Genomic DNA, 12,885 nt, shown 5'->3' on the forward strand with positions numbered 1-12,885 from the left:
TTAGCTTTTAGGGACAAATACTTATATGCCTTTGAGAAAAGTGCTGATTAGCTTGCAGCTACTGATTATCATTTTATTTTTTATCTCGATTCTTGTGGTTGTATCCGAGGAAAATTAGGAGGGAAATCAACGTTACTGGCCGGGGTAAACAAGAAGGAGCCAGAGGAAAGACCAGAAGAAAAAATCACGACATAAAACGAGTTGCTATTCTGCGGAATTCGGTGGCTTGCTGAGCAACCGATCACGACGGCATGCGCTTAGAAACAAAATACCATCTGTCGTTTGCAGCTTTCTTGTTCCACAACGTAATGTGTTCAAAGTCTTATAAACCAGTCAAGACAAACACGGCTTCATAGCAACACGACGAGGCTATGGCTGTATAGAATCTGCAGGTGTCTCTTTAGGATTCCAAGTAGAAGAAGTTGTTGCAGGTAGGAAATAGTTGATTTCAAGTACCTCTGATTCGAGCCTATCCTTACAGAGTGTTCGAGTGCTGGCTGCATGTTTTGGGATTACGAACACGTTACGTATGTCTACACTGGCTGAACTTTCCTGCATTTTGCTGTCAGAAAGTGGACAACTTTGTTGGAGACTGCAGTTTTTGCCGTGTTTCCGATTGCCCTATACAGTGTTGACCTATGTCAGTGAAGCAGGCCGTAACCTTTTCTTTTCAGTTTGCGGGTTGCCTGAACAATTGACAATCACAAACAAGTGGATTATATTCTGATTCGGACAGCCATAACCTTTGAAATACTGGTTTCAAGAGATGTGCGAACAGGTTGACACTTGTCAGATGGAGAACCGTACTGTGGCGGTTTGGATTATAACGAAGTTTTGAAACACTGAGACAGCATGAAGAAGCAGTAGCAATGGTAATTCCCAGTGGTGTTTTCACGGTGGAATTTCGTCGGTATGGTGTGAACAGTGAAACGAGTTGAACAGTGCAACTGATTTCCGTTGGTTGACCGAGACAGACTAACTGGGTTAGATTAGGGTTTGGTGACCACGACTAGTAGATAGGTCTCGGCGAGTAGGATTACCGCTTGTTGACCAAGACAGATTATTCGGGTTTCGACAGATAACACAGAAGATGATTATGGATTGATGTCTTGGTGACCACGACTATATGTGAAATAGGTCTCGGTGAGACATGGCATGGATACCTGTGACTTACTCCACCAAATTGAGTGATGAGACGAATTATAAGGATTTAAATGACCGAAAGGTACTTGACCAAAACGAATGATTTGGTTTGGTGACCACGACTGAATAAAGGTTTGGTGACCACAACAGTGTGGGAGTTAGGTCTAGGGGAGCTGGATAATCAAGGAGTGAAAGAAGTGACACACTACACCAAAATGAGTGACGAGGAAAACCTGAAAGAGAAAGCTGACGATGAGTCTCTGTGTGACTTTGAGATGATGTACAGCTTTCACGAGAAACACAGTCCGCAAGTGACTGAATGCAACCTGGTACGCTTTTACTGCTGAAGTCATCTTTTCTTTTGATTTCTTTTTGGCATTTCATGTTAGTGTAATTCTTCTCTCTCTCTCTCTCTCAAGTGGCAGGCACAAATACAGCATATTTGCAAGAAAGTAGCCAAGAACGTTTTCCTCCTATCCAAGTTAAAGCAATATACCGACAGAAGGACTCTGGAAATGTTCCACCATGCTCATGTAATGCCTCACATTAATTATGTTTCGACGCTCTGGGATGGCAGCAGTGATGTCCACTTGAAAAAGTTAGACTCTCTCTATCGTCGCTCGGCCAAACTCATCGTAAAGGATAATGCCTCAACAGATATGAAATTAAAAATGCTTAACTTTCTTCCACTGGAAAAGCATCTCAAGTTAAACAAAGCCATTTTCATGCATAAATTGTATCACGGTAAAGTGCCGATTTACATTACATCATTATTTAATAAAGCTACCCACAGATATGGGTCGGTCAACTTGATCCCACCAATTCCACGAATTGACCTGTATAAAACCAGTCTTGCTTTTTCGGGTACTTCAGTTTGGAATTCACTTCCATCATCCTTTAAGCACCTAAAGTCATTAAAAAGTTTTAAAAAATGTGTAAAAAACCACTTAATGTCTGACTGAGTAGTTTAACGCCTTTTGACTTACCAAACTTAGTATTACGTCAAAAATATGCTGTGCATTGTATATTCTGAACATATTTTTGTTACTCTATTGCTACATGTTCGATTGCCACCAGCTTGTATATATAATTACCTGCATAGTATGCATTTGATTTTATGAATAACCACATATGTATGATCTTCATGCCTCATCTTTATCATCATCATCATCATTATCATCATCATTATCGTCATCATCATCATCATCGTCATCTTTATTATCACGTTTTCCGACCTCCTATTGTTGGTTAACTTTTTAACTTTTTAATTTTTTTTTTATTTTTTTATTATTTTATTTTTTTATTATATAATTGTGTGTCTATGCGTCCCAAGGACAGATTGTTAGAAAAGGCGTAGCCTTAAATCTAAATCCTTGTAAAATAAAGTTCAAATCAAATCAAATCAAAATCTCTCTCTCTCTCTCTCTCTCTCTCTCTCTCTCTCTCTCTGTCTCTCTCTCTCTGTCTCTCTCTCTCTCTCTCTCTCTCTCTCTCTCTCTCATTCCCCTCAATTTCTCACCCTTTCTCTCTTCCCTCCAATCCCCCCCTCTCTCTCTCTCTCTCTCCTTCACCTCCTGTGTTATTTATCTGGTTCCAGTCTCCCCCCCCCCCCCCCCCCATCCACACGCCTCTCTCCTCCTTTTATTCTAGGCTCCCCAGTTCTTTCTCTCGTTTAGAATGTCCGATGGTATCTGTGGTCTGATGGCGGTGGAAGTGACAGACAGACAACAGTCATTGCGTATCCAGAACAATCTAGGCGATACCCCGCCTTTCTCTCGTCTGTCAGCCAGATTAAGACTTGCCCTACATCCCCTATCTTGGTACCATCAGACCAGGGTTCTCTCTCTCTCTCTCTCTCTCTCTCTCTCTCTCTCTCTCTCTCTCTCTCTCTCTCTCTCTCTCTCTCTCTCTCTCTCTCTCTTTACCTAGTTTGGGCCAGGGCTAGATACAGAAAACAGTATGAAAATGCTTTTTCTTTTACCTTCGCAAAATAAAGGTTGATCTGTCCTGATCTAATCAATACCGACTCCGTCCCAGAGGTTCACATCATGGTGCATCATCGCTTCTCGCTCTCCACTTTTGTGTTTGTTTTGATTGTTGTTTTCTGGTTTTGAGGTATTCTGTTTTCACAGCTTCATCTCTTTTCTCATGTGCTTCGTCAGCATCTGTCAACACGTACCTCTCTCCGTCGCTTGCCCCGTCCATCCTAACCAACGCCTTTTAGCCTTGTGTTTATCAAATTGTCACTGCTTTGTTTCTTTGCTCGTTTGTCTGTTGTTGTTGTTGTTGTTGTTGTTGTTGTTGTTGTTGTGCTGTGGACGTTTAACCGTATGAGGTCAAAATATGTAATCGTATTTTTTTCTATCTGTGTGTTCCAGGCCCATGTGGTGTCTACCTTTGAGCAGTCGCTAGCCCATCTCTCGCTCTCTCTCTCTCTCTCTCTCTCTCTCTCTCTCTCTCTCTCTCTCTCTCTCTCTCTCTCTCGCTCTCTCTCGCTCTCTCTCTCGCTCTCTCTCTCTCTCTCTCTCTCTCTCTCTCTCTCTCTCTCTCTCTCTCTCTCTCTCTCTCTCTCTCTCTCTCTCTCTCTCTCGTTCGGTAGAAGTTTCAACATCTCCAGGACAACATTTTGAACATGTATTTCCCTCTGTGTGTTTCAGGCGCATGTGGTGTCTGCCTTTGAGCAGTCACTAGCCAACATGACGGCCAGGCTCCAAGCCCTGACGGTCAGCGCCGAACAAAAGGTACAGCTGCCCCCTTCCTCTCCTCACCACCACAAGCCCCACTCTATGCAGGTGGGACATTGGCACAGTACCTTCACGGCACGGGCACCCAACACTCGCCGCATACCTTTGCTTTTTGGTGATGATAAAGAGTTAGATTAGTGGATTTTTCTTTCAATGATAATCTTAAAAAAAACAAAAAAACAGAAGAGTAAAGCCGTTTTGAGCATTTTATTTCAAATTTGAGAAATGATGTTAAACAAGATTTTGCCTTGGCACTTGACAGTTGTTGGATTCACAGAACCATCGAAAAAAGAGTCATGATCCTACCTTCTTTTTTTTTTTTTTTTTTTTTTTTTTGGGGGGGGGGGGGGGGGGAAGCGTCTTATCATTCATCGCAGATTTGTCCAGGCTACAACTACTACTTGCACTTGCGCCCTTTCACTTGAATACATACTTCATTGCAATGATTGAACAGCCTTACTGCTTTATGAAGAAAATGAGATAATATTTTTTACTGAGTAAATTGCTATTTTCAACGGTGATGGCGATATACATTTCAGCAGCTTTACTCATGCTTGCAATAGAATCTTCAGCACTTTACTGGGATGGACCTAAATGTAGATTGTTTCCAACAGAGAGACCACCATGTAAAGTAAGAAAGGAAGCAAAATAGAATCGGTCCTGAATAGCCAAATAGGTTGAAGGGTCGTAAAGAAACAACCATCAACCAATCATCAACCAACCATCAACCAATCATCAACCAAACCATCAACCAATCATGCGTGTGATGCCGTTTCTTTTGGTGTCGCCGGAGACATCTTTTTTGGATTTGTATTCAGTTGGCCGCTGTCAGCGTGAGTTCGATCCCAGGTTCGGCGGAAATTTATTTCACAGAGTCAACTTTGTGTGCAGACTCTCTTCGGTGTCCGAACCTCCCCCCGTGTACACTACATTGGGTGTGCACGTTAAAGATCCCACGATTGACAAAAGGGTCTTTCCTGGCAAAATTGCTCAGGCACAGTTAATAATTGTCTACCTATACCCGTGTGACTTGGAATAATAGGCCGTGAAAGGTAAATATGCGCCGAAATGGCTGCAATCTACTGGCCGTATAAAATTTCATCTCACACGGCATCACTGCAGAGCGCCTAGAACTGTACCCACGGAATATGCGCGATATAAGCGTCATTGATTGATTGATTGATCAACCAATCATCAACCAACCATCAACCAACCATCAACCAACCATGCGTATGATGCCGTTTCTTTTGGTGTCGCCGGAGACATCTTTTTAAAGATGATATAAGGTTTTACAAACGTGAATCATTCTAATCTGAAAGAATGACAAAAAGAAAGGTGCCTCAAGTTTATTTGATACTGTCCCTGTTCCTTTGCAAGCACCGCCCTTGTGTCAACAGCTCGTAAGTACGTGTCGGTCCCCAACCGTTTAGAAAATGTCAGCAGCTCCTGGAAAGTAGATTAATGTCAATTTTTGTGAGTGTTTTTCCTCACAGCAAAAAAGGTCCCGAGCACGGAAGTAGGTCACACAGTCAGGAGTTTACTTTTTCTGTCACTCACACCCCAACAAAAGAAAGAAAAAAGAAACAAACAAAGAAAACAATGAATGGTGCAAAGAAAGAAAAGAAAATGCTAGACAGGGAACTTTCGCCACTACCCCCTATTGTCCTTATTCAATTACTGAATGCGAGTAGCAGAGCTTCCTTGTGGAGTTCAGTGTTTTGACGTTTCTTTTCCACGCTTGAACTCGGGGAACTAATTGGTTCCAGCCTGTAAATTAGGTATGCTCAACCGTACTTAAGGATTCTCTTGTACAGGTGTAAATACACTGCCCCTCACCATTTATTGTACTTTTTTTATGGGGGGGGGGGGGGAGCATATATGACGCTGACCCCTTTCATTTCCTGCAACCCACCCCCTCTCTCTCTACCCTCACAAAAGCAGACAAATTGTATGGTATCTGATCGTCATCGTAGGTTTATGCGGAGTTCTGTGATTCCAAACTGCTCAGGCGTGATTGCAAATGAATTTTGACAAAGCAATGAAACTGAAAAATAGGGAAAAGTTGTGGAAAAAGCCGGTGTTGGGTGCTTGTGCTGAAAGATCATCGCTGTACTCATCAGGTTGTAATTGTGTTGTACTGTGTTGTGATGTGTTGCCTTTGTTGTTGTTGTTGTTGTTGTTGTTGTTGTTGTTGTTGCTTTTCTTAGTGTTGCTTTGCGTTTTGCTGTGTCATGATGTTTTGCTTATTTTGTTGTTTTGCATTTTTGGGATTTTCGTTGCCTTGATTTTGGTTGTGTTAATGTGATGTGGTTTATGTTGTGTAGAAATGCTCCTTATTGTGTTCAGGTTGTGTCGAGATGTGTGTGTGTGTGTGTGTGTGTGTGTGTGTGTGTATGTGTGTGTGTGTGTGTGTGCGTGCGTGCGTGTGTGCTTAAATGTCTGCTTTCTTTGTCTGCATCTGTGTTGCATTGTGTTGTGTGTTGCGTCTGTGTGTTAATCAATGATCTCGTCTTCAACACGACGGAAAAAGAGGAGCGGTAAATAATTCATGGTAAAGTTGAAATCATCGAGCAGTTAATGACCTGACTGCTGGATCAGCTATCGCCTCATAAGTTGCTTGCTTGTTTGCAATGGCTTTTGTTGCAGATCTAGGAGGAAACAGTGCGCGTGGGCGTTAGGTGGAAATTTGGTTGCGAGGTCAGAGAGAGAGAGGGAGAGAGACAGACAGACTTACAGACAGACAGGAAGAGAGAGACAGACGGAAAAAAATAGAGAGGAGGAGTGCCTGGGAGGCAAATGTTTGCGTGCGTTTCTACAGGAGAGGGCTATCGGTGTATGAAGTGAACGTCTGTTTGTCTGTCTGGTTCTATCTTGGTGTGTGTGTGTGTGTGTGTGTGTGTGTGTGTGTGTGTGTGTGTGTGTGTGTGTGCATGAGTGTGTGTGTGTTTGTGTTAATCTGCCTTTATGTAGGCCTGCCTGTCAGAGAAAGAGAGAGAGAGAAAGAGCGAGTTGACTCAAGTGTGTGCGAAAGTCTGTACGTCCGTCTGTCTGTCTGTCTGTCTGTCTAGTCTGTGTGAATGACTGCACGTACGTCTCAGATGACTCAGATGGTATGTTTATGCATATCAAAAATTGCGTGCAGCATGGCGCCGCTACGGACGTGCAGTGTTGCAGACATGATATTTAGGCGCGTGCCCAAACGATATCGTTGTGGAACGTTTGGCATGTGGGGGTGTAGTCTGGGAGAAAAGTAAAAGGCACAGTCCTTCCCGTGTGAATAGTTGGGTTCACCGTGTGAATAGTTGGGTTCACCGTGTGAATAGTTGGGTTCACCGTGTGAATAGTTGGGTTCGCCGTGTGAATAGTTGGGTTCGCCGTGTGAATAGTTGGGTTCCCCGTGTGAATAGTTGGGTTCACCGTGTGAATAGTTGGGTTCCCCGTGTGAATAGTTGGGTTCCCCGTGTGAATAGTTGGGTTCACCGTGTGAATAGTTGGGTTCACCGTGTGAATAGTTGGGTTCACCGTGTGAATAGTTGGGTTCACCGTGTGAATAGTTGGGTTCACCGTGTGAATAGTTGGGTTCACCGTGTGAATAGTTGGGTTCACCGTTTGAATAGTTGGGTTCACCGTTTGAATAGTTGGGTTCACCGTGTGAATAGTTGGGTTCACCGTGTGAATAGTTGGGTTCACCGTGTGAATAGTTGGGTTCACCGTGTGAATAGTTGGGTTCACCGTGTCAGGTCTGGCCTGACTTTTACATGCGGTTCCATCATCCATGATCCTTCCATTTTGGACACATTCCAAAAATCAGCAGTGCAGATAAGCTTTTGTTTTCTGTTCGTATTCATTTTGTCCATCCCCTTAGTTGTCAGTTACAAAATGAAGTCGAACAAAAACGTTTACCACATGCACAAAGAAATTCTGATTTTGATTCTGATTCTGATTCTGATTCTGATTTTGATTCTGATTCTGATTCTGATTTTGATTCTGATTCTGATTCTGCACAAAGAAATTCTGATTTTGATTCTGATTCTGATTCTGATTCTGCACAAAGAAATTCTGATTCTGATTCTGATTTTGATTCTGATTCTGATTCTGCACAAAGAAATTGCCACTCTGCACAGAAAGCAGCCGTGACGTAGATGTCCATGTGTTGTCCAAGTCCAAAGAAGTTCTTAGTCCATCAAATATCCAGGACTGGTCCTCGGTGGTGTATATGGTCGTTTGGACTCGAAGGACAGCAGCTTTAAGAACTTGCATGTGGGTGTAGATTAGATAGTGAGGCAAGTTGTGCCAGTGGATACGCACCAGCTCTCACTGTTGACGTAACAACTGGAAGGAGGACAGTAGCTTTAAGACATATGGGTGTAGAGAGTGAGGCAAGATGTGCCAGTGGATACGCACCAGCTCTCACTGTTGACGTAACAACGGGAAGGAGGACAGTAGCTTTAAGACATATGGGTGTAGAGAGTGAGGCAAGATGTGCCAGTGGATACACACCAGCTCTCACTATTGATGTAACAACGGGCGCCGGGGGTTAGATCTGCACATCAAACGATCTGTTCAATAACTGCATCCTCCCGGCACTCGCTTTACCACCCCCTCCACCCCTCTGTCTCTCTCTGTCTGTCTGTCTGTCTCTCTCTCTCTCTGTCGCTCTCTCTCCCTCTCTCTGTCTCTCTCTGTCTCTCTCTCTCTCTCTCTCTCTCCAACAGTCTGCCTCCATCACCCAACCCTTTATTCCTCCCTTTCTTCCCCCCTTCTCCCACGCCTCACCTGCTTGTCATTCCAGGAACGTGTTGCGGTGTTGTGGCGTTATGCATGGAATCATTCTGTTCTACTGTTATCGAACCGTTTAGGGGTACTTTCTTCTTCTTCTTCTGCGTTCGTGGGCTGAAACTCCCACGTACACTCGTGTTTTTTGCACGAGTGGAATTTTACGTGTATGACCGTTTTTTACCCCGCCATTTAGGCAGCCATACGCCGTTTTCGGAGGAAGCATGCTGGGTATTTTCGTGTTTCTAAAACCCACCGAACTCTGACATGGATTACAGGATCTTTTTCGTTGCGCACTTGGTCTTGTGCTTGCGTGTACACACGGGGGGTGTTCGGACACCGAGGAGAGTCTGCACACAATGTTGACTCTGAGAAATAAATCTCTCGCCGAACGAGGGGATGAACTCACGCTGACAGCGGCCAACTGGATACAAATCCGACGCGCTACCGACTGAGCTACATCCCCGCCCCAGGGGTACTCATTTGTTGGTTATTGTCAGTCAGTGTTGTTGGTCTTGGTTTTCATATACGTGAATAATCGTCAGTTTTAAATTTAATTTTATTTATTTATTTTAATAGTATTGATGTATTTATTTATTTTGTTTTGTTTCATTATTTGAGTTATCTGATGTGTTATGGTGTCAATGTAATGAACATTTTGGCATGTATATTTTTTTTTCATTTTGGCATATTCAGAGTAATCCACATGCCACTAGTTTAATCCTTGTTATACTATATTCATCTTTCATAACTACATAGAAATGGTTGAATTTGTATTGAAAAAATGTATTCTTGGTCTTGTCTGCTATAATATTATGTTCTATGTCAACTCTATATCGTGCAAAGTCTATTGGGTAAGAAGTGCCCCTTCAGTGGTTTTAGTATGGTCATTCGTCCAGGGGTTGATTGGGTGAGAGTAGGTAGGAGGGAGGAGGGAGAGGTGGGGCGAAAATTGATGATGATGATGATAATTGTTGCCTTTTGGGTCCAGCGGACCATATAGGCCAAATCAGGACCCCAGGGCGAAAATTCGTTTGTAAGCAAGCATAGACTGAATTTCTCTTAACTAACTACCAGCGCCTGTTCTGAGGGCTGTGGAAAGAATGCTGATTACTGTATTGAGTGGAGCAGCAGCTTAATTAAAGAATGAATCTTTTTTGTTGCAGTATGTCCGTCTGTAATTATCAAGGTTCTTTGTTATCGTTGTTTCAGGAAAGGGCATCCTCTGGGACTATTTGTTTTCAGTTAGAAAGTATAAACAAGACTTAACGTCTCCGTTCTCTTCCGTAACTGACAGTTAAGTTCGCTCTAGAAGACTTGGTGGCGACGTCATCTACACCCTTGAAACCTAATTATTAGCTGTACCAGACAACATATGTCCAAAACAAATGTCAGTGACTCTCTGGAATTTCGGTTCTGTTGATTTCGGCAGCGACTTTCTTGCGAGGGGTAAAACATATTGTTTCAGGCTGCCAGGGTGATCACTATATTTCTAATTACACGGAGATAGCAGACTGTGTGTGGTCGGCGATCGTAGCCGTGAGTTTAGCCGTGCAGTACGTGCCGTCTGTGTTGACCTACATGGAGAACTGTTCCGCTGTTTGCTTCACAACATGTTGGCTCATCGGGTTTTAGATATCTCTTTCTTCTTCTTCTTTATTTTTCTTCGTTCGTGCGCTGAAACTCCCACGTACGCTCGTGGATCTCTTGTTTCAAGATACAACCCTTCCCGTGTAAACTTGTTTTGTTTTCCGTCCCAGATCTGTCCAAGCTTTTAAACAGGATACGAGCATCATTCTACTACATGTACATGGACACATACCACCAGTCACCCGAGCTGGTTTCTGTGCATAGAGGTGTTTTGTTTTTGCTGCGTACATTTTGTAAATGACATCAAATGCTATGCTAATCAGAAGCTTGCAAAAAATGTATTCAGCAAACATTTCCCGCTCTACACAGCGAGCGGTCAGAACGTTAAAGGCACAGTGCAGCTCACAGCCTTCGTTTTGCGTTTTTGTTGCAGCTGAGTGCATTTGCAGTTCAAAAATCCTCCCATGGTAGTAAAACAAACCCAAAACTACCCAACGACGACATCTGTGAAGCTCGACAGTTTCTTGTTCACGCGAGTGCATAAATTAACCTAGTTATTACGTTGTGTTTGGTCTGAGTTCGATTCAACCAGGGACCTATATTTAGGTCTATGATTCAACTGAGTGATTCCGACCTCCATTTTGTTTTACACAGACTCATGATGACGTCTGACATAGTTTGCTAGTGACGTGTCTAAATTTAGATCCAAAAATAGGCCAAGACCAGCCGGGTCCGAGTACGAAATTAATTCGTAAAAAAAAATCACAGTTCTTGACTCTTTGGGTGCAAGTCAATGAAACTTGGTAGTTCTTCTAACGGATAGCTGCCTGAGGTATGACTAAAAGCCCTAGGGGCTCCGTGCACCTGGATTTGACAAGTTCAGTACCTTTAATTGTTGGTATGTATCTAATTGGAAGGATGGTCTTATCCCACGTAATAGCTCTGACAGATTGATGGTGGTATACATGATAAGTTGCAAGGGAAGAAAGGCATGTCCCTTTTCTCAGACGATGCAGTCTGGCGCTATAGGTTTATCAGCATTTACCGCAGTAACAAAAGCCACCGGAACGGTTGATTGTTAGCCTGAGGGCTGTGATTGGTGGAGATACTCCGCGTGGATTGTCAGTGCGTGTAGGAACGTGAATGTCTGGAATTATCTCCCCTGGAATTATCTCCCGTCTTGGCAGAGCTTGTCGGGCACGCATTGTCACTGAAGTTCTTCTTTAGAGCTTTGAAAAAATAAAATAAAAATAGAAATAAACCTCTTGAATATTTGAGATGTTTCGCTATTTCAGGAGTAGATGGTGTTTTTCGAGGAGTATTTTTACCTTGTTTCCAATTGATGATAGGTTTTGCTAATTCAGCACATATATATAGGCTTTGATGTTGGGACAGTTCTGGCGGTAAAGATGTTCCTGCCGTTGTTGGTACATGGTGTGTTTCAGTATTTGTGAGTTTTTATCGAGTTCCTCAATTTGTACGATATGTTTCGCTATTTCAACACTTATAATACGAACGTACAAGCTGCTGTTCTTTGGAAAAAAATGTTCCTCGAATTGTTTATGTTTCAGTATTTGACCAGTAGTTGGTTTGTTTTGGTGTGTTCTTTTTAGCAACTTTCTGGAGTTGAAGATGCCTTTCCGGTTTTCAATGATTTTTCAGTGTTTGACTTTGAGCATCTTGGTATCCGGGCAGATTTGTTGAGTGAAAGATGTTGTTCTACTGTAGTTGTCAATACGGTTTGTTGTGTAACAAATTGTTACAGTGGAACCCCCCTTTTAAGACCTCCAGAATCTGAGAAAATCAGGTCTTAAAAAGGAGGGAGTCTTAAAACGGGGGTACATTTACAGAGGTTATGAACAGAAAATGTGAAGAAATAATTGTGAAAAGGGATGGAGTCAAAAAGGGGGTTCCACTGTAATTGCCCAGCTCTCTTGAATTTAGTGCGTTCTTTCCAGAGTCGAGATGATTGTCTATTCGAAAAGTTTATTTGAGGTCTTTCAGAGATGCAATTTGTTTCATTTTTGAATGCTCGTAATTTGAGCAACTCTATGTGGTTCAAAAGCTCTCCTTTTTTTCGGCAATTTCACTGTTATTTTTGGCAGCTTTGTGTCTGGCAATTTCGACTATGACGTTCCAGTATTCACGCGCTTGTTATTCGAAAAGCTGTCTGGAGTTAATAATTATGTTCTACCCATTGTTGACATGTTTCTATCTTGGTGTTCGAATAGCTCTTTGGAGCGAGAGATGTTCCCGGTACTGTTGATATTCTCGCTGTTTCACAGAACTTGCATTTATTCAAACAACTCTTCGGGGTGGTTCCAATTGTCAAGATGTTTCGGTATTTAAAAATGTGCAACTCGAGCTGCACTCTGTTGGTTAAATATTCTCTCGAGTTGTCAGTATTTTCGTGTGAGTGTGAGGACGCATTTCCTTTCGCCTGCAAGTTTTCTTACCGCTTGTAAATATTCTCTCGAATTGTCAGTATTTTCGGAGCGTGAGGACGCATTTTCTGTGGGCCTGCAAGTTGTCTTAGCGCTGTTTCCCCCACACAGTCGGCGCCACAGATAAGCGGGCAGGTATTTCCTGTCGGCGGGGCGGGATGGGTGGATGCGCGGTCCGGATCTGAGTA

General features: G+C 42.9%; 1 protein-coding gene across 1 annotated transcript in view; it reads left to right on the plus strand.

The window, feature by feature from the left end:
* Positions 1 to 12,885, plus strand: part of LOC138961129 (neuron navigator 3-like) — a 171,152-nt gene that overhangs the window by 132,043 nt on the left and 26,224 nt on the right. Inside the window, exon 11 of the mRNA XM_070332729.1 lies at positions 3,801 to 3,935. Coding sequence (XP_070188830.1) covers positions 3,801 to 3,935 — 135 coding nt within the window. The remainder of the gene's footprint in view (positions 1 to 3,800; positions 3,936 to 12,885) is intronic.

This window comes from Littorina saxatilis, linkage group LG3 (genome assembly GCF_037325665.1).
Source record: "Littorina saxatilis isolate snail1 linkage group LG3, US_GU_Lsax_2.0, whole genome shotgun sequence".
In the NCBI taxonomy this organism is placed as follows: Eukaryota; Metazoa; Mollusca; class Gastropoda; order Littorinimorpha; family Littorinidae; genus Littorina; species Littorina saxatilis.